Source organism: Dendrobates tinctorius, unplaced genomic scaffold, assembly GCF_039654945.1.
Source record: "Dendrobates tinctorius isolate UK_male_01 unplaced genomic scaffold, ASM3965494v1 ptg000179l, whole genome shotgun sequence".
Classification (NCBI taxonomy): domain Eukaryota; kingdom Metazoa; phylum Chordata; class Amphibia; order Anura; family Dendrobatidae; genus Dendrobates; species Dendrobates tinctorius.
This window is the reverse complement of record NW_027361846.1, coordinates 3457755-3479658: the sequence shown is the minus strand read 5'-3', so window position 1 is coordinate 3479658 and position 21904 is coordinate 3457755. Positions and strand designations below refer to the sequence as shown.

Here is a 21904-nt window from a genome sequence, read left to right as displayed (position 1 = left end):
CCTGGATATTTGAATGTCTTGGCAGAATCTCTGGCTGTCTCTCTATACAGAGGCATGTAACCTATTTTTATACTTAAAGGAAAGGCGCCGTGTTTTTTTTTTTGATAATTTAATGTAAAAAAGAAAATAGTATAAAAAGATATTGTTACCTAAGCTTGACTCAACTTGGTGTTTATGATTTTTTTTTTTACTGTTTTAATGCATCCACTGGGGGCTGCCATTTTACCTTTCTGGCTGCTGAACGACACTTTCCATGCTCATTTATGGCAGTCCCTGGGCATAAGAGACAACAGTTGGATGCCAACCCTATCGCTATCATTGCAGCAGCATCAGCTGTGACCTGGGCACGCCTCTGTGGCCAGCTGAATTCACAGCTGTAGGTATGGCCACTGGCCGGATGTTTTCCAAAGAGCAAGCAGCTTGTCATGTGTTTTGCAAGAGCAGGGAGCAGCTCCTCGGATGTTTTGCACAGAGCAGGGGCAGCAGATGGTCGGGTGTTTTGCAAACAGCATGCAGCAGCTGTTAGGGTCTTTTTCAAGCAGCAGCTCTTTGGTCTCCAGTAGCTCTCTCCTGATCTCCTGCAGCTACTCCGGTATGTACAGCCAGAACATCCAAGGCCTGTTATGCAGAAAGTGGAAGATGTCAACCCCCTCCTGTCCTCACTGCAGCCTCCACTACACGCTGCTCCTATACTCTTCACTGATCCTCCGCTCCAGGATACTCTGCGGGTCCACAATACTCCATCGTCCTCCCTGCTTCTCTGGTACTGGCTGATCCACTGTCTTCATAGCTCCTCTGCAACAGTTTCACGGCCAGATCACAGTGCAGTCCCAAACAAAATGCCAGAAAAAGCCATACACCTGACAAATGCTATTGAGAACTCTGCTATTAGAAGTGGAAAGGAAGAACAAAGACAAAAGAATCTAAATAATAAAAATATTGGAGAAAGAGAAACCAATCACAAACTAAAATGTTTCTATACTAATGCACAAAGCATGGGCAACAAACAAGGAGAAATGGAACTACTAACACAGGAAAAGAAATATGATGTCATTGGAATCACTGAAACTTGGTGGGATGATGCACATGATTGGAATACAAGACTAGAAGGATACAGCTTATCTGCGAGAAACAGACTTGATAAACGAGGAGGTGTCGCATTGTATGTTTGAAACGCGTATATCTGCACAGAGATCCAAGCTTCAGAGACTGGGAGTTCTGTGGAAACTTTGTGTAAGAATACAAGGACAGAACAATGAGGCATTTACTACAGGATATGGATGAACTCTTTATGCATCAAATGGCCAAGTTCTCCAAAAGATATGACATAGTTGTCATGGGAAATCTCAACTATCCTGACATTTGTTGAGACTCTCTCTCAGGCAAAACAGGTCAAGGAAATGCTTATCCTCTCTTGCTGACAACTTTATCTTCCAAAAGGTAGGGGAGAAAACAAGGGGAACTGCTACCTTGGATCTAATCCTTATAAACAGGGAGGAAATGGTTGAGGAGGTAAAAGTGGCTGGGACCCTAGGAGGTAGCGACCATGCTATTTTAGAATTTTGGATAACTAGAGGAGACCTGTGAAGACTCAGACGTCAAGGTTAGATTTCAGAAAGGCAGATTTTAAGGGTCTTAGAAAGAGAATTGGAGGGATCCAATGGCTGGATATCCTTAAAGACAAAAATGTCCAGGAAGCATGGGAAATCTTGAAAAATGAAATTCTCAAAGCTCAATCGTTAACAATTCCGAAAAGAGGGAAGAATAGGAAGCATTTAAGGAAACCAGGATGGATGAACACAGAACTTAAGCACATGCTAAAAAGGAAGAAAGAAATGTTTATAAAATGGAAAGAGGGAGGCATATCTAAAGAAGAATATAATGCTGTCTGCAGAACCTGCAGGGCACAAATCAGATTAACTAAACCTGACAATGAACTGAGGCTTGTAAGAGACGTCAAAAGCAATAATAAAGGATTTTAGGGATATGTCAAAAGTAAAAGAAAAGTCAAAGATGCTATAGGATTTTTACAGGATGAAAATGATGAAATGGTAAAACAGGATGTTGAGAAGGCTGAACTTTTAAATTCCTATTTTGCATCTGTTTTCTCTCAGAAAGGAAATGTAACATCAACTGTTCTTCACTGTCCTATTAAGGGAATAGAAGAATCCAGGATAACTATAAGCAGAAAGATAGTGAGGAAACACTTAGCTAACCTAAATGAATTCAAGTCTCCAGGTCCAGATGAATTACACCCCAGAGTACTGAAGGAGATAGCAGAATACATTTTTGAACCCCTCTCCATAATCTTTGAAAATTCTTGGAGAACAGGAGAAGTCCCAGAAGACTGGAGAAGAGCAAATGTTGTTCCTATCTTCAAAAAGGGGAAGAAGGTGGACCCAGGGAACTATGGGCCGGTGAGTTTGACTTCTATACCAGGAAAGATCTTTGAACAAATTATTAAACAACATGTATGTCAGTACCTGGATAAGAATGAAGTGATTAAACAGAGTCAGCATGGGTTTGTAACTAATAAGTCATGTCAGACTAACTTAATTTCCTTCTATGACGGAATCACTGATTGGGTGGATCAAGGAAATGCTGTAGATATAGTATATCTTGACTTCAGCAAAGCATTTGACAAAGTCTCTCATACAATCCTTATTGAAAAAATGACTAAGTATGGAATGGACAAGGCAACTGTTAGGTGGATTCATAACTGGCTTAGTGATCGGACCCAAAGAGTGGTCGTAAATGGCTGCACATCCAGTTGGAAGAATGTCTCAAGTGGGGTACCACAGGGCTCTGCCCTGGGCCCTGTATTGTTCAACATCTTTATCAATGATTTAGATGAAAGAATTGAGGGTAAACTGATTAAATTTGCTGATGACACAAAGCTAGGAGGGATAGCTAATACTAGAGAAGAGAGAGAGAGGATTCAAAAAGATATAAATAAACTGGAGAAGTGGGCAGCAACTAACAGAATGGTTTTTAACAGGGAAAAATGCAAAGTACTACATCTGGGCAGTAAAAATGAAAAAAGCATATACAGAATGGGAGGAATAGGGCTAAGCAACAGCACATGTGAAAAAGACTTGGGTATACTAATAGATCACAGACTGAATATGAGTCAACAGTGTGATGCAGCAGCAAAAAAGGCAAATACAATTCTAAATGTATTAACAGAAGCATACAGTCTAGATCACGTGAAGTCATTATTGCCCTCTACTCCTCTTTGGTCAGACCTCATCTGGAATACTGTGTCCAGTTTTGGGCGCCACTGTTGTGAGTTCATTTTCCCCTTCACCGTCGATGTCTGATGAACTCCCTCTTCTGGTGAAGGAAGGTAGTGAGGCTGATTACCAAACACCTGATCTGGTAGATGATGACTGGGTAACAGGAACTTCTGACTGGATATAAGGCAGCCAACGCCCTTCTGAGTCGCTGGTGATTTCTCTGCTGGATTCTTGGAGACCAGTCTGATTCCTGCTTCCCAAAGATGAGTTTTTGCTCTGCTATTGAACTTATTAGTTTTGTTTACCTTGTTTTTTTGGAGTTCAGCCATCCCCGGACGGGGGTGTGCTGAGTTCCATTTTTGTCTCTGATCAGTTTGTCTCTTTACTTGTCTTCAAAATTTACCTGAGTGCTGATATAGTCATTTTGAAGTCCTAGCGACTTCAGGGCCTGTTTTTCCTATCAGACAGTTGGGACATTTTTTGGTAGGGTTTTTTACGGATTACAGACAGCAGCTTTTCTATCCTGTCCTTTTTAGTTAGCTTGGGCCCCATCGTTTGCTCAACCTATCTTTCTATCTGTGTTAGTGTTTTCATCTTGCTTCACCGTCATTATATGTTGGGGGCTGCCTACTGCTTTGGGGTCTGCTCTGGGGCAGTTTAGATTTCCCCTTTCTTTCTTTAGGCCTATTTAGTTCTCCGGCTGTGATCGAGGGGTCTAGGGCATCGTAGGAACCCCCCACGGCTACTGTTAGTTGTTGTGGATAGGATCAGGGGTCTGCAATCCGATAGCTACCAACCTCTCCGGTTTTCTGGACTTAGCTAGCATTTCTGTTTTTTCCTCCTTCGGTGACTCATTCATAACAGAATCACCAGCCTTACCGCAGATCCTAGGGTACTCAATAGCAGGAAAGAATTGTAAAAAAAAAAAAAAAAAAAAGAGTTTGTCAGAATTTTTTTTTTTTTGTGTATATTTTTTCCTCTATGTCTCAGAGGCCGTAGGGGGAATTTTTATTTCTTTCTCAATGGAGATGAAGCAATTGTCTGATCGTGTGGAGCAGCTCACTGCTGAAGTGCGGGGAATTTCCGCCTATCTTGCTCATTCACATGCTGCTGAACCAAAGATCCCTACTCCTGATGTGTTTTTTGGGGATCGGTCTAAATTCTTGAATTTTAATAATAATTGTAAATTATTTTTTGCCTTGAAGCCTAACTCGTCGGGGAGCTCCGCGCAGCAGGTTAAAATTGTCATCTCTTTGCTACGCGGCGATCCCCAGGATTGGGTATTTTCTTTGAAACCTGATAGAATCATAGAATCATAGAATCGTAGAGTTGGAAGGGACCTCCTGGGCCATCTGGTCCAACCCCCTGCTCAAAGCAGGATTCGCTAAATCATCCCAGTCAGATGTCTGTCCAGCCTCTGTTTGAAGACTTCCATTGAAGGAGAACTCACCACTTCTCGTGGCAGCCTGTTCCACTCATTGATCACTCTAACTGTCAAAAAGTTTTTTCTAATATCTAATCTGTGTCTCCTCCCATTCAGTTTCATCCCATTGCTTCTAGTCTTTCCTTGTGCAAATGAGAATAAAGTTGATCCTTCTACAATGTGACAGCCCTTTAGATATTTGTAGACAGCTATTAAGTCTCCTCTCAGTCTTCTCTTTTGCAAACTAAACATTCCCAAATCCTGCAACCTTTCCTCATAAGACAGGGTTTGCAGACCGGTCACCATTCTGGTCGCTCTTTTCTGAACTTGCTCCAGTTTGTTGATGTCTTTTTTAAAATGTGGTGCCCAAAACTGGACACAATATTCCAGATGAGGTCTGACCAAAGAGGAGTAGAGGGAAATAATGACTTCACGTGATCTAGACTGTATGCTTCTGTTAATACATCCTAGAATTGCATTTGCCTTTTTTGCTGCTGCATCACATTGTTGACTCATATTCAGTCTGTGATCTATTAGTATACCCAAGTCTTTTTCACATGTGCTGTCACTTAGCCCTATTCCTCCCATTCTATATATGCTTTTTCCATTTTTATTGCCCAGATGTAGTACTTTGCATTTCTCCCTGTTAAAAACCATTCTGTTAGTTGCTGCCCACTTCTCCAGTTTATTTAAATCTTTTTGAATCCTCTCTCTCTCTTCTCTAGTATTAGCTATCCCTCCTAGCTTTGTGTCATCAGCAAATTTAATCAGTTTACCCTCAATTCCTTCATCTAAATCGTTGATAAAGATGTTGAACAATACAGGGCCCAGGCCCATGATCCTATTCTTACTAATGTGAACGCATTTTCTCAAGCCTTGGGGTTGTTGTATGATGAACCTAATGCTATTGATCAGGCTGAAAAGGCCCTGTTGGCATTGAGCAAGGGTCGGGATTCTGCAGAGTTGTACTGTCAAAAATTCCGAAAGTGGGCGGTCCTTACTACCTGGAATGATGGTGCCTTGGCAGCTCTCTTTCGGAAGGGTTTGTCAGAAACCGTAAAAGATACTATGGTGGGATTTCCTGTTCCCTCTGGTCGTGACGATTCTATGTCATTAGCCATTCAGATTGATCGGCGTTTGCGTGAACGCAAAACCGCACGAGAGGTGTTGCCACCTGTTGAACAAATGTCTGAACCTATGCAATGTGATAGAGTTTTGTCTAGGGCGCAACGTCAGGCGTTCAGAAGGCGTAATAAGCTGTGTTTCTTCTGTGATGATGCCTCGCATATTATTTCTGTCTGCCCTAAACGAGAGAAACGTTTTGCACACACATTTGCTGTGGGTGGTGTTCAACCTAAGTTTCTTCTGGCAATTACTCTGAACTGCTCCCTGTCCACATTTTCCGCTAAGGCTTTTGTGGATTCGGGAGCAGCTCAGAACCTGATGGACTTGGATTTTGCTAAACGTTGTGGATTTCCTATGACACCTCTGCCGACCCCTATCCCTTTGAGGGGTATTGATGCTACTCCTTTGGTGAAGAATAAACCTCAGTTTTGGACCCAGGTGGTAATGCGGGTCGCCCCAGACCATCAAGAGAATTGCAGATTTTTGGTGTTGCATAATTTGCATGATACCATTGTTCTGGGGTTTCCCTGGTTGTAAATCCATAATCCGGTTTTGGATTGGAAATCTGTGTCTGTGGTGAGTTGGGGTTGTCGGTGTGCCCTTAGTGATGCTCCTGTTTTCTCCACCTCTCCCCAGTCGCATGATGTTCCTGACTATTTGGCTGATTTCTCTGATGTATTTAGTGAGAGTAAGTCTGCGTCTTTGCCTCCTCATACGAGTTATGACTGTGCAATTGAGCTGAGCCCTGGGTGTAAATTTCCCAAGGGTCGACTTTTCATTTTATCTGTACCCGAGCACGAGGCTATGCGATCCTATATTAACCCCTTCATGACCCAGCCTATTTTGACCTTAATGACCTGGCCATTTTTTGCAATTCTGACCAGTGTCCCTTTATGAGGTAATAACTCTGGAACGCTTCAACGCATCTTAGCGTTTCTGAGATTGTTTTTTCGTGACATATTGGGCTTCATGTTAGTGGTAAATTTAGGTCGATAATTTTGCGTTTATTTGTGAAAAAATCAGAAATTTGGCGAAAATTTTGAAAATTTCGCAATTTTCAAATTTTGAATTTTTATTCTGTTAAACCAGAGAGTGATGTGACACAAAATAGTTACTAAATAACATTTCCCACATGTCTACTTTACATCAGCACAATTTTGGAAACAATTTTTATTTTGTTAGGAAGTTATAAGGGTTAAAAGTTGACAAGCGATTTCTCATTTTTACAACAATATTTACAAAACCATTTTTTTTAGGGACCACCTCACATTTGAAGTCACTTTGAGGGGTCTATTTGGAAGAAAATACCCAAAAGTGACACCATTCTAAAAACTGCACCCCTCAAGCTACTCAAAACTACATTCTAGGAGATTATTAACCCTTCAGGTGCTTCACAAGAGCTAAAGCAACGTGGAAGGAAAAATGGACATTTTATTTTTTGCAACACAAATTTTCTTTTATCATTAATTTTTTTCATTTTCACATGGGAAACAGGATAAAATGGATCCTAAAATTTGTTGTGCAATTTCTCCTGAGTACACCGATACCTCATATGTGGTCATAAACCACTGTTTGGGCGCACGGCAGGGCTCGGAAGGGAAGGAGCACATTTGACTTTTTGAATGGAAAATATGCTGGAATATTTAGCGCTTGCCATGTTGCGTTTGGAGAGTCGCTGTGCGCCTATGCACAGGAGCTTCCCCACAAGTGACCCCATTTTGGAAACTAGACCCCCCAAGAAACTTATCTAGATGCATAGTGATCACTTTGAACCCCCAAGTGCTTCACAAATTGATCTGTAAAAAAAAAAAGTACTTTTTTTTTCACAAAAATTATCTTTTAGCTTCAGTTTTTTTCATTTTCACATGGGCAACAGGATAAAATGGATCCTAAAATTTGTTGGACAATTTCTCTTGAGTACACCGATATCTCATATGTGGTCATAAACCACTGTTTGGGCGCACGGCAGGGCCCGGAAGGGAAGGAGCGCTATTTGACTTTTTGAATGGAAAATTCGCTCCAATCGTTATCGGACACCATGTTGCGTTTGGAGAGCCCCTGTGTGCCTAAACATTGGAGCTTCCCCACAAGTGACACCATTTTGGAAACTAGACCCCTTAAAGAACTTATCTAGATGTGTAGGGAGCACTTTGAACCCCCAAGTGCTTCACAAAAGTTTATAACGTAGAGCAGTGAAAATAAAAAATCATTTTTTTTCCTCAAAAATGATTTTTTAGCACGCTATTTTTTATTTTCACAAGGGTAACAGGAGAAATTGGACCACAAAAGTTGTTGTCCAGTTTGTCCTGAGTACGCTAATAACCCATATGTGGGGGGGGGCACTGTTTGGGTGCACGGCAGGGCTCAGAAGGGAAGGAGTGCCATTTGACTTTTTGAGATGAAAATTAGCTCCAATCGTTAGCGGACGCCATGTGGTGTTTGGAGAGCCCCTGTGTGCCTAAACTTTGGAGCTCCCCCACAAATGACCCCATTATGGAAACTAGACCCCCTAAGGAACTTATCTAGATGCATAGTGAGCATTTTGAACCCCCAGGTGCTTCACAGAAGTTTATAACGCAGAGCCGTGAAAATAAAAAATATTTTTTTTTCTTAAAAAAAATATTTTTAGTCCGCAATTTTTTATTTTCACAAGGGTACCAGGATAAATTGGACCAAAAGTTGTTGTACAGTTAGTCCTGAGTACACTGGTACCCCATATGTGGGGGGGGACCACTGTTTGGGCACACGTTGGGGCTCAGCAGGGAGGTAGTGACATTATGAAATGCTGACTTTGATGGCATGGTCTGCGGGCATCATGTTACATTTGCAGAGCCCTTGATGTACCTAAACTGTGGAAACCCCCCACAAGTGACCCCATTTTGGAAACTAGACCCCATAAGGAAGTTGCCTAGATGTGTAGTGAGCACATTGAACTCCCAAGTGCTTCACAGAAGATTATAACGCAGAGCCATGAAAATAAAAAATATTTTTTTTTCCTCAAAAAATGATTTTTTTAGCTCGCAATTTTTTATTTTCACAAGGGTAACAGGAGAAATTGGACCCCGAAAGATGTTGTCCAGTTTGTCCTGAGTACGCTGACGCCCCATATGTGGGGGAGGGAACCATTGTTTGGGCACACGTCAGGGCTTGGAATGGAAGTAGTGACGTTTTGAAATGCAGACTTTGATGGAATAGTCTGCGGTCGTCATTACGTTTGCAGAGCCCCTGATGTGCCTAAACAGTGGAAACCCCCCACAAGTGACCCCATTTTGGAAACTAGACCTTCCAAGGAACGTATGTAAGATGTGTTGTGAGCACTTTGAACCCCCAAGTGCTTCACAGAAGTTTATAATGCAGAGACGTGAAAATGAAAAAATCATTTTTTTCCACAAAAATAATTTTTTAGCCCCCAATTTTTTATTTTCCCAAGGGTAACAGGAGAAATTAGTCCCCATAAGTTGTTGTGCAATTTTTCCTGAGTACGCTGATACCCCATATGTTGGGGTAAACCACTGTTTGGGCACACGTCGGGGCTTGGAAGGGAGGGAGCACCGTTTGACTTTTTGAACGCAAAATTGGCTGGAATCAATGGTTGCACCATGTCGCGTTTGGAGACCCCTGATGTGCCTAAACAGTGGAAACCCCTCAATTCTAACTCCAACCCTAACCCCAACACATCCCTAACCACAAGCCTAACCCTAATTCCAACGCTAACCCTAATTCCAACCCTAACCCTAATTCTAACCCTAATTCCAACCCTAACCCTAATTCCAACCCTTACCCTAATTCCACCCTAACCCTCTTTCCAACCCTAGCCCTCTTTCCAACCCTAACCCTCTTTCCAATCCTAACCCTAACCCTCTTTCCAACCCTAACCCTCTTTCCGACCCTAACCCTAACCCTCTTTCCAACCCTAACCCTCTTTCCAACCCTAACGCTCTTTCCAACCCTAACCCTAACCCTCTTTTCAACCCTAACCCTAATGGAAAAATAAAAATAAAAATATTTTCTTTATTTTATTAGTTGTGCCTACCTATGGGGGTGATAATCGGGGGGTTTATTTACTTTTTCTTTCATTTTGATCACTGTGAGAGTGTTCAAAATGAAAGAATGGAATCTGCAGCCAGCTGATTCGGGCGGGCGCGCTGCGCATGCGCCCGCCATTTTCCAAGATGGCGGCGCCCATCATCCGGACCCAAGGGACACCAGGAGGGACGGGGGGACTCAGGAGGTACAGGGGGGGTGAGGGGGGGATCGGAGGCTGGCGGGGAGCAGAGGGAATGGGAGGGGGGCAGAAGATGACAGCGGCGGCAGATCGCCGCTGTCATTCAGTTGCGGGGGGGGCGATCGCCGGTGGGGGGGGTGGAATCGGTGTCTCCAGCCATGTCCGATGCTACAGCAGCATCGGCCATGGCTGGATTGTAATATTTCATCAATTTCACTTTTAACAGCCAATCAGAGTGATCGTAGCCACGTGGGGGCGAAGCCACGCCCCCTGTGGTGAAGAACAAAGCCCCCTGTATCTGCGGGTCGGGTGACCTTTCAGTGACCCCGGTCACCCGACCCGCAGGGGGGCTTTAAAGTCATGACGCCACATAGGCGTCATGGGTTGTTCTGGCACCACTTTTCATGACGCCTACGTGGCGTCAAAGGTCGTGAAGGGGTTAAGGAGTCGTTGGAGAAGGGTCCTCTTCACCCTTAGGTGCTGGGTTTTTTTTCGTGGCTAAGAAAGATGGTTCATTAAGACCTTGTATTGACTATCGTTCCCTCAACAAAATTACTGTTAAATATCAGTATCCGTTACCTCTGATGTCTGATCTATTCTCCAGAGTTAAAGGTGCTTGCTGGTTTACCAAGCTTGACTTCAGGGGGGCGTATAATCTTATTCGCATTAAGCATGGGGATGAATGGAAGATGGCGTTTAATACTCCGGAGGGACATTTTGAGTACCTGGTGATGCCTTTTGGGCTCACTAATGCCCCTTCTGTCTTCCAGTGCTTCATGAATGATATTTTCCGAGACTTGGTGGATAAATTTTTGATCATCTATCTGGATGATATTTTGATCTTTTCCAAGGATTGGGACTCTCATGTGGAACATGTTCGGACTGTGTTCCGGATTTTGAGGGAGAATTCCCTGTATGTCAAGGGATCGAAATACCTTTTTGGTGTACAGAGGATTTCATTTTTGGGATTTATTTTGTCTCCGTCAACTATTGAAATGGACCCGGCCAAGGTATAGGCCATTTATGATTGGGTTCAGCCCACTTCTTTGAAGGCCCTCCAGAAGTTTTTGGGTTTTGCTAATTTTTATCGTAAATTTATAGCTAATTTTTCTGGTATTGCCAAACCATTGACTGATTTGACTAAGAAGGGTGCTGATGTGCTGAATTGGTCTCTGGAGGCTGTTTCTTCCTTTCAGGAGCTGAAGCGAAGGTTCACTTCTGCTCCAGTTTTGCGGCGACCTGATGTCTCACTCCCGTTTCAGGTAGCGGTGGACGCTTCTGAGATTGGTGCAGGAGCTGTTTTGTCCCAAAAAGATCCTGTAACATCTAAAATGAATCCCTGTGCTTTCTTTTCCCGAAAGTTCTCCCCATCCGAACGTAACTATGATGTGGGGAATCGGGAACTGTTAGCCATGAAATGGGCATTTGAGGAGTGGAGACATTGGTTGGAGGGAGCTAAACATCAAGTCGTGGTCCTTACTGACCACAAGAATTTGATTTACCTGGAGTCGGCCAAACGCTTGAATCCTAGACAGGCTAGGTAGGCCTTGTTTTTAACACGTTTTGATTTTGTGGTCTCTTTTCTTCCGGACACTAAGAATGTCAAGGCAGACGCCCTCTATAGGAGTTTCTTTGCTGATTCTCCTGTTGTGACCAAGCCTGCTACCATCTTAGGCGAAGGGGTAGTTCTTTCTGCCATCTCGCCCGATTTGAGACGTGCTCTGGAAGAGTTTCAGGAGGACAAACCTGAGTGTTGTCCCATTGGAAAATTGTATGTTCCTGACCAGTGGAGGAAGAGAGTGATGTCTGAAGTTCATTGCTCCGCATTGGCTGGTCATCCAGGTATTTTTGGTACTAGAGATTTGGTGAGTCAGTCTTTTTGGTGGCCTGCCTTGTTTCGTGATGTCAGGAATTTTGTGCAGTCCTGTGGGACTTGCTCTTGGTCTAAACCTTGTTCTCGCTCTAGTGGGTTGTTTATGCCTTTGCCGGTGCCCAGGAGGCCATGGACCCATATTTCAATGGATTTTGTCTCTGATATGCCTGTCTCTCAGAGAATGACTGCTATTTGGGTGATTTGTGATAGATTCTCTAAGATGGTCCATCTTGTACCACTCCCTAAGTTGCCATCTTCCTCAGAGTTGGTGCCCTTGTTTTTGTAACAGGTGGTTCGCTTGCATGGGATTCTTGAGAACATTGTATCTGACAGAGGAGTTCAGTTTGTGTCTAGATTTTGGAGGACTTTCTGTTCCAAGCTGGGAATTCAGTTGTCCTTCTCCTCTGCATTTCACCCTCAGACCAATGGGCAGACGGAGAGAACAAACCAGACTTTGGAGTCGTATTTGAGATGTTTTATTTCTGCTGATCAGGATGATTGGGTTTCATTTTTGCCCTTGGCTGAATTTGCTTTAAATAATAGAGCTAGTTCTGCCACTTTGATGTCACCTTTTTTTTGTAACTTTTGGGTTTCATCCTCGATTCTCTTCAGGGCAGGTGGAGCCTTCTGCCTGCCCAGGTGTTGACACTGTGGTGGAGAGAATGCACCAGATCTGGGACCAAGTGGTGGATAAGTTGTCTCTCTCCCAGGAAAAGGCCCAGCGGTTTTCCAACCGGCATAGGACCATTGGTCCCCAGTTTAAGGTGGGTGATATGGTTTGGTTGTCATCAAAGAATATCGCTATGAAGGTGGCTTCTCCAAAGTTTAAACCTAGATTTATTGGACCTTGCAAGATTTTGGAGATTCTTAATCCAGTCTCTTTTCAAGTGGCTCTTCCTGTTACATTTAAGATCCATAACGTGTTTCATAAGTCTCTGTTAAAGAGGTTTGTTGAGCCAGTAGTTCCTGTGGTGGCACCTCCTGACCCGGTATTGGTTGAAGGTAATGTGGAATATGAGGTTGAGAAGATACTGGATTCTCGCCTGGCTAGACGGAGACTCCAGTATTTGGTTAAATGGAAGGGTTATGGCCAGGAGGATAACTCTTGGGTCCCTGCATCCGATATTCATGCCGAAAGATTGGTTCGTGCCTTTCATCCTGAGGCGTGGATGAGGGTTCGGTGACCCCTCCTCAAGGGGGAGGTACTGTTGTGAGTTCATTTTCCCCTTCACTGTCGATGTCTGATGAACTCCCTCTTCTGGTGAAGGAAGGTAGTGAGGCTGATTACCAAACACCTGATCTGGTAGATGATGACTGGGTAACAGGAACTTCTGACTGGATATAAGGCAGCCGACGCCCTTCTGAGTCGCTGGTGATTTCTCTGCTGGATTCTTGGAGACCAGTCTGATTCCTGCTTCCCAAAGATGAGTTTTTGCTCTGCTATTGAACTTATTAGTTTTGTTTTGTTTACCTTGTTTTTTGGAGTTCAGCCATCCCCGATCGGGGGTGTGCTGAGTTCCATTTTTCCATTTTTGTCTCTGATCAGTTTGTCTCTTTGCTCTGTCTTCAGAATTTACCTGAGTGCTGATATAGTCATTTTGAAGTCCTAGCGACTTCAGGGCCTGTTTTTCCTATCAGACGGTTGGGACATTTTTTGGTAGGGTTTTTTACGGATTGCAGACATCAGCTTTTCTATCCTGTCCTTTTTAGTTAGCTTGGGTCCCATCGTTTGCTCAAACTATCTTTCTATCTGTGTTAGTGTTTTCATCTTGCTTCACCGTCATTATATGTTGGGGGCTGCCTATTGCTTTGGGGTCTGCTCTGGGGCAGTTTAGATTTCCCCTTTCTTTCTTTAGGCCTATTTAGTTCTCCGGCTGTGATCGAGGGGTCTAGGGCATCGTAGGAACCCCCCACGGCTACTGTTAGTTGTTGTGGATAGGATCAGGGGTCTGCAATCCGATAGCTACCAACCTCTCCGGTTTTCTGGACTTAGCTTGTATTTTTGTTTTTTCCTCCTTTGGTGACTCATTCATAACACGCCACATTTTAAAAAAGACATCAACAAACTGTAGCAAGTTCAGAAAAGAGCGACCAGAATGGTGACCGGTCTGCAAACCCTGTCTTATGAGGAAAGGTTGCAGAATTTGGGAATGTTTAGCTTGCAGAAGAGAAGACTGAGAGGAGACTTAATAGCTGTCTACAAATATCTAAAGGGCTGTCACATTGTAGAAGGATCATCTTTATTCTCATTTGCACAAGGAAAGACTAGAAGCAATGGGATGAAACTGAATGGGAGGAGACACAGATTAGATATTAGGAAAAACTTGTTGACAGTTAGTGATCAATGAATGGAACAGGCTGCCATGAGAAGTGGTGAGTTCTCCTTCAATGGAAGTCTTCACACAGAGGCTGGACAGACATCTGTCTGGGATGATTTAGCGAATCCTGCTTTGAGCAGGGGGTTGGACCAGATGGCCCAGGAGGTCCTTTCCAACTCTTTACGATTCTATGATTCTATTAAATGGCAATGCACTCTGATTCCTGTATTTATTATTCACACTCCTCTTTTGGGTGTTAGTAAATATCCAGAAGGGGAGGAAAATAGTGATGTCACTAGTTACTGCCCTTATTTTACAGCTATCATAATCCCAGTAAGTTTTACTATAGCAGATTGATGTCTAGACAGGAAGATGCGCCCCCTAGTGATAAATCTCTAGATATATTTTTTTTTAAGTTATAGTTCTAATCTTGCAATGTTTTCAGACAGAGCAAGCATTACACTGATAACAATAACATATTATTTAGATCTCATTTTGAAGAAAAAAAAAATTTTTTTGGATGGCACATTCCCTTTAACAAGTGTTCTTCATTCAGTATTGACATAAAGGGAGATGAGATCTATTTGCATAGTTTTTTCCTTCCTTACACAAGCAAAAGTCTGTTTTCTTAACCAACCAGAAATCAATACTTAAATGTAAAAGTTAACATATAGATAATAGTTTATTCTTCCTGGTTTGCTAAAAATTAGTCATCTGGTTAATTAAGATACATTGCTGTGTCTCCGCAGCTCGCCTATCACACCTTGGAGGTTTTATCATGCCCGGCACTCTCTCAGAACGTGTCTTCAGCGCTGCTGGTGGTGTCCTGATGGATAAGCTCAGCTGGCGCCCCTGAAAGTGTAGACCGCCTAACTTTCATCAAGATGAACAAGTCATTGATCTCCAAGGCCTTTTGCACCCCAGTCGCAGACTGTACAGACTAGGCGATGTAGTTTTTAGTGTGATGCTTTAATGTCACGTTACTGCACTCTTTGATATCTTTAGTGTGGCTTCTGTTCCTGCTGTGGCTGCTGCAGATGTTAACCCTAATTTGTGGAATGTGAACACTCCTGGTTGGTCTTCATCTGCTGGGTTGGCTGTAGTGCAAGTGGTGTCGCTCCCTATTATATGTATTTGTACTCTGGTGAAATTGAAGCCACTTTGGTGTCTGCCACTAATTTTTGGAAATCTGTAGACTCTAGATTGGGTCTTTCCATCTGCTGGGTTGGGTGTAGTGGAAGATGTGTCGGTCTCCATTATACTATTTCTACTCTGGTGAAATTGATGCCACTTTGGTATCTGCCACTAATTTTTGGAAATGTGTAGACTCCTGGTTGGGTCTCCTTCATGTATGTTGCCTGTAGCAGTAGGCCTCCGAGACCGTCAGCCCTCCACCGCCTTTGAGTCAACTACTCGTGTTACGCTCCGTAGATTTTTCTGACAATAGTAGTCTACAAAACTGATATTTGTGCCACTGGAGTGTGGCTCAGCATGAAAGCAGGTTGAGCTGTTGCATGTGGTATCAGGGTTCTCAGCACAGCAGGCTTACACTGATCCCTCACCCACCACGACTTAATTTGACGTTGAATTTGAAGCTGTAAATGCTGGCCCAGACCCTGATACCTCTGCATGGCTGATTGCTGCAGTGTCATTCTAAAATTTGTACGGTGGGGCAATTGAGGCCACTTTCCTAATGTCTGTCCCTAATTTGATGTGTTTTGGCAGCTTTTGGGCTTACTTGAAGTTGTTGTTTATGCGAATATTGCAAAATCGGCAATTGTAAACCAAAAATTGAAATATTCACTCATCTCTAGTAGAGAGGCCCGAGTCTCCGACCTTACTATGTTTCTGTTAATGTCCTAAACTGTCCCCTCCCCCAGGAGGCCTGGAACAGATATGTTAGTGTATAAACACGTAAGACAAACAGGGATAACAAAAAGCAACTTTCATACAAAAACACTCACCAAAGATAGAGAGGAATTAAGGGAATGAACAACCAAATGGGAATAGGATAATGGAGAAAGCATACACACAAAACAGCAGACAACAATCTTCAGCAACAACTATGATCTCTAAGTTCAGCACACCAACTCCACCAAGCCAGGAAGTAAACTTTCACAGGCAGGAATGAGAAGGTCTGGCCAGTTTATATATAGAGAGAAGAAATGAGCAGGTCAGGAGCAGCTGTGAGATGCAGCAACATATCTCTAACTAGCACACAAAGAGCCGTTAACCTCTTCAGCACCAAAGGAAACAAAGCCTTTTTAATATGAGGAACAAAACATGCAGGCTAAATGGAAGACCTGCGATCCTCAATACGTAATGACCACCTAACCCCAGATCCTAAGAGGATGTGACACACTCATGATTAGGGCCCAATGATGAGACCCGCACTCATCCCCATGTTTTTCTGTTTTTTATAGGTCTCCCATAACGGAGTTCGGTAGAAGTCAGTGTCCCCCTCCAGAGCAGCAATCTCGCCCATGTTACCTGGAGATGTGCCCCACGCTGTGTCCACACAATGGATCTGAGTGGAATGTTGGTGACATGTGGCTGGTGGGAGAATGTCAGCAGTGGTCAGTACTTGTGGCCATGTTAAATCTGTATCTGCAGGTCACCCTGTGTTATGTCACTCACAATCTGTGTCTTATCCCCAGTATCTGCACTCCGGAGGGCAATTACTGTCAGGACATCGAGTGCAGGGGTAAGGCCTCCTAAGCACCTGTCTGTACTTCAGAGGTTTACGCTGTAAATCTTTAATGAGCTGATTTATTTACACCAGGAAGCTCAGGGGTGGAGTCTGGCTCCTCTCATCCACACCCACAATTACATACATTGACACTAGACCAAAGACTCGCACTAATGTACATTTATGCAATGTAGATCTGTGCACTAGCCTGGACCCTCAGAAACATCACACCTCCAGTATAAAACCTTCCATCAGCCTGGACTCCAAGAACAGCAGTGGGTAGCCATAATACTTTGCTCTTTCTGTGTCCCCTCTAGTTAATGGCTCGTGGACCCCATGGTCTCCGTGGTCAGGATGTCCAGTCACTTGTGGATCCGCTGTTCAGATTCGGAGCCGAGCTTGTATCAACCCTCCCCCCCGGAACAATGGTTCAGACTGTGAGGGTCCAGACACAGAGAGGCGGGAATGTGCCAACCAGCCTTGTGAAGGTGAGACCACGCCTGATATCTGTGGTCTTTGGCTGTCACAGCTATCTGCTGTGGTTGTGAGGTTCTTCCAGTACATGAATATGACCAGCAGATTAGAGAGATTGGGCTGAGTGTAGAGACCAGGCAGATTGCTTGAATTGGAGGCATCAAAAGGACTTGCTGGATCAGACAGATTCAAGGCATTTCTTAATGATTAGGCAGATTAAGGATCGGGCATGTTGGAGAAATTATTAAAGCGTGATTAGGAGATGATTGATCAGGGGATGGGGCAGATCGGAGGGATCAGGAGTTCACATTGATATGTCTCCCGCCTGCAGGCAGCGCTGTCTGTGGCTGGACAGACTGGAGTCCCTGCTCCCACAGCTGTGGTACCGGCCTCCGCAGCCGGACATGGAACACAGAGGCACTAAACGGGCAGTGTGACCGCAGAGAGCGGGTGCAGACCGAGGCCTGTTACCTGCAGCCGTGTGAAGGTAGTCACTGGTCACATATGATGTCATCGGTCATACATGTACCTGTCCTGTAGTGATTGTCACCAGTCATGCATGTACCTGTCCTATAGTGATGTCATACATGTACCTGTCCTGTAGTAATGTCATCGGTGTACCTGTCCTGTAGTGATGTCATCCGTCATACATGTACCTGTCCTATAGTGATGTCATACATGTACCTGTCCTGTAGTAATGTCATCGGTGTACCTGTCCTGTAGTGATGTCATCCGTCATACATGTACCTGTCCTATAGTGATGTCATACATGTACCTGTCCTGTAGTAATGTCATCGGTGTACCTGTCCTGTAGTGATGTCATCCGTCATACATGTACCTGTCCTGTAGTAATGTCACTGGTCATCCATGTGCCTGCCCTGTAGTGATGTCATCGGTCACGCATGTACTTGTTCTGTAATGATGTCACCAGTCATGCATGTACCTGTCCTATAGTGATGTCATACATGTACCTTTCCTGTAGTAATGTCATCGGTGTACCTGTCCTGTAGTGATGTCATCCGTCATACATGTACCTGTCCTGTAGTGATGTCACTGGTCATCCATGTGCCTGCCCTGTAGTGATGTCATCGGTCACACATGTACTTGTTCTGTAATGATGTCACCAGTCATGCATGTACCTTTCCTGTAGTGATGTCATACATGTACCTGTATATCCTTGTACATATGTGTCTGGGTGTAATACATGTGCCTGTATACCATCTAGTCTGTTTCCACTTCAGGCATCTGCTCGTGGGCACCGTGGAGTCGGTGGTCTGACTGCTCCTGTCGCTCGTTGCTCCAGAATCGGTACCGGGAGTCCGTGGGCCCTGTGTTTGGTGGAGACTCTTGTGATACACCAGACTCTGAAGTTCTTCCGTGTAACACGTCCCAGTGCACTGGTGATAACCGTCACATCCTATAATATTGTGGGGGGCTGGGGATTGTCGTGATCTTAAGATGTGAGCCAGGGGTGTGTGTGGTGACCTCGAGATGTGAGCCAGGGGTGTGTGGTAACCACTGGCGGTGACCCAGGGTGTGGGTGTCATAGGTGGAATTGTAATATCTATAAAGCCATCTCATAGTTCGTATCATAGTGAACATTGACGCAAGGCTAGCACTCTATTAACCTCTACATGACACTTTTTCTTGGCTGAGACCCCCTTGCCGCAAACAGGTAATTAATGTTGGCTATCTGATGGATCACAGACACGAATTACAGGCCCAGGTTGCAGAACAGTGTGGGAGGTGACAGATGTATGGCCCTTGCATCCCTCTCCTTTGTCCTCCTTTCCAAGTAATGAATGTCCTATAGTTATGGGAGACATTTTTTGGCGAACGTGATACATTGTCATACATCACTGGGTGGTTGTGGTAAATAATATCAGGCAGATGAATGACAAAATCTATATCATGTTTCCTGTCTATTGATAGCTAAAATCATGATAGATAATTAGGCATTAATATCTCCCATCTGGGAAGAAGATATCCTGAAAGTTGGGGATCCCATAATTTTCTAAAAACCTAGCCTCATCCCATAACCAGCTGTGTAATTTGCCGAAGCAGAAGCATGTGTGCGTGACTTGTATTAATAAAAGCAAATGCCGAACTATAATCATGGTCAGTCCTGGGAGACGCAGTACGCTGTGGTGATGTACCGTTTCCCTAAAAAGTAGTGCTTCTCTCCTTCGATCTCCATGACATCAGGTTTGTCATGAAGTGGGGGTGTTTGGTTACCCCCAGTTCGTCATGGGGATTTATTTTATCCCACTTTCCAGTTCTGGTTTGGAACTTGCAGTTCTCTGGCACCCCCCCTTACCTTCAGGTCAGTCAGGGGGAACTACACCTAGGATAAGTAGTCACCAGAAGTGCCGCCTTGCTGTGTACTGGCTATTGGGCACGCTGCAGTGAGTGCGATATAACTACTCCCAGTCTCAGGCAGGAAATACACTTATAAATCTCTGTCTGTCGCTGCCAGAGTCTCCCCAAAGCCCAGAACACTTCGTTGCCACCAGCTCCTGATTTTATGATTAATATCGGGTCAGGAGCCAACCCAATCAGTAGCGTTGACTTCGAAGGTCATGGCAATGAGTTATTAGAGCAAGGAAAACAAAGCTAGTAAATATTATAGCGTTTACTCCAAAAAGAAGTAGGCAGTGTTTACAAAAATATAAAAAGATGTTACAAATGAGACAATCTACAGTATGTACAGGCAATTACAAAATAAAGATGGATTAAAGATTTGCTTACATGTTTCAGTTACTGGCAAGCCAAGTGGAGATGGTTGGTGAGGGAAAGGGAAACCATCCCAATTCCTCAGGTCCAACTGCACAGTCACTCGTGGCTTGCTTCCTGGGCAAAAGACACCCTCCTAACTGGGCTCCCTAATGTTATACCCTCTGTTCATGACCTCGCTGAATGGGCAGAGCTATGGAATGTACTCCCCTTTTCAGAAGTTACCAAAAGTTTATTAATTCCATATCTCTGGCTGGAAATCTTGTAGAGCGACGGCGGGACTATCATCAATCTTGTTCTGAAATTACCTTTCTATTAAATCTAAACATGGAAGTATGACCCGGTTAAGCAGAAATCCATTTCTCGGATTCTGCTGGTGCTGGAGCCTAGAAAACCCACAGGGTGGTGGTTCTACCATTGTAGATGCCAGAAATCTAAGTTTCATGTTTTTATGGCTCTTCTGCACCAGTATTTTTTTTCTTTTACATGAAAACCGTACTAGGACAAAGAAGTGGCCATGTGCTCCTACTCTTTATTTTCAGTTTTTCAGCTGTATGCAGGAGGGAGGGGTGAGGGGGATCACACACATTCCTGAGGGAGTGGGGAAGAAGAGGGAGATAGAATTCCATGCAGGCAGGTAGAGAAGCAGAGCTGCAACTTGCACAAAAGGAGGGGAAGCTGTAAGGGGGATCGTAGCTGCAGCATGGAAGTCACCTACCAAGGAAATGTAGCAGAGCTGTGTATGCGTGCATTCATGACAAGGATTGATACATTTCTTTAGTTATTCCTTTTTATTTTATGTAATTTTATATATTGCATTGTTTATTCCCATTTTGTATCATCTTTGTATATTTTTTATAAATATTGTCCACTTTTCGGATTAAATATTGCATTGAACTTGGGATGTGGGGGTGACCTCAGGATGTGACCGTGGGTGTGTGATGACCTCGGCATGTTACACGGTGTGTTTACCAACCTTGGATTTTGAGACGGGGTGTGTAGGGACCTCGGGATGTGACCCAAGGTGTGTGATCACATCAGGATGTGACCCAGGGTGTATGGTGACCCCGGGATGTGACCCAGATTTGTAGGGACCTTAGGAGGTGACTGGGGTGTGTGGTTACCTTGTAAAGTGGTTACCATGAGTGTTGAGTGACCCAGGTGTTTGTTGACTTTTGGTGTGTGTGGTGACCTAGGATCTGTGCTGACCACAGGATGTGTGGTGATCCAGGATGTGTGTTGTCCTCGGGATGTGACGCGGAGTGTTGAGTGACCCGGGTTTGTGTTGACTTTTGGGGTATGTAGTGATCCAGGATGTGTGATGATCCTGGATGTGTGATGACCTCGGGATGTGTGATGATCCTGGATGTGTGATGACCTTGGGATGTGGGATGTGACCCTGAGTGTTGAGTGACCCGGGTGTGTGTTGACTTTTTGGCTGTGTGGTGACTTAGGATCTGTGGTGACGTGAGGATGTGTGGTTACCTTGTATGTGACCCAGAGTGTAGAGTGACCCAAATGTGTGTTGACTTTTGGGGTGTGTGGTGACCTAGGATCTCTACTGACCTCAGGATCTGTGGTGATCCAGGATGTGTAGTAGTAGAAACAACAAGCCACTCAATCAATGGATCTGTAGAAGGTGCCCAACTAGGGTATTCAGCCCGAATCATAAATATCAAAGAACTTGGCACTCAAAGTGGTGAAAAAAGTGATTCCATTTATTGGCATCCATATTACATAAACTAAACGTTTTCGGCCCAATGTTGGACCTTCATCAGTTTCTCAAAGGAATTGCTGTAGAGATATAT

At 44.0% G+C, this 21904-nt stretch overlaps 1 protein-coding gene across 1 annotated transcript in view; it reads left to right on the top strand.

Moving 5' to 3' along the window:
* The window catches only part of LOC141054879 (SCO-spondin-like), a 463576-nt gene that overhangs the window by 377928 nt on the left and 63744 nt on the right, over positions 1 to 21904 (top strand). Inside the window, exons 95-99 of the mRNA XM_073551763.1 lie at positions 16624 to 16776; positions 16858 to 16904; positions 17207 to 17377; positions 17695 to 17850; positions 18605 to 18763. Of these exons, the coding sequence (XP_073407864.1) occupies positions 16624 to 16776; positions 16858 to 16904; positions 17207 to 17377; positions 17695 to 17850; positions 18605 to 18763 (686 nt within the window). The remainder of the gene's footprint in view (positions 1 to 16623; positions 16777 to 16857; positions 16905 to 17206; positions 17378 to 17694; positions 17851 to 18604; positions 18764 to 21904) is intronic.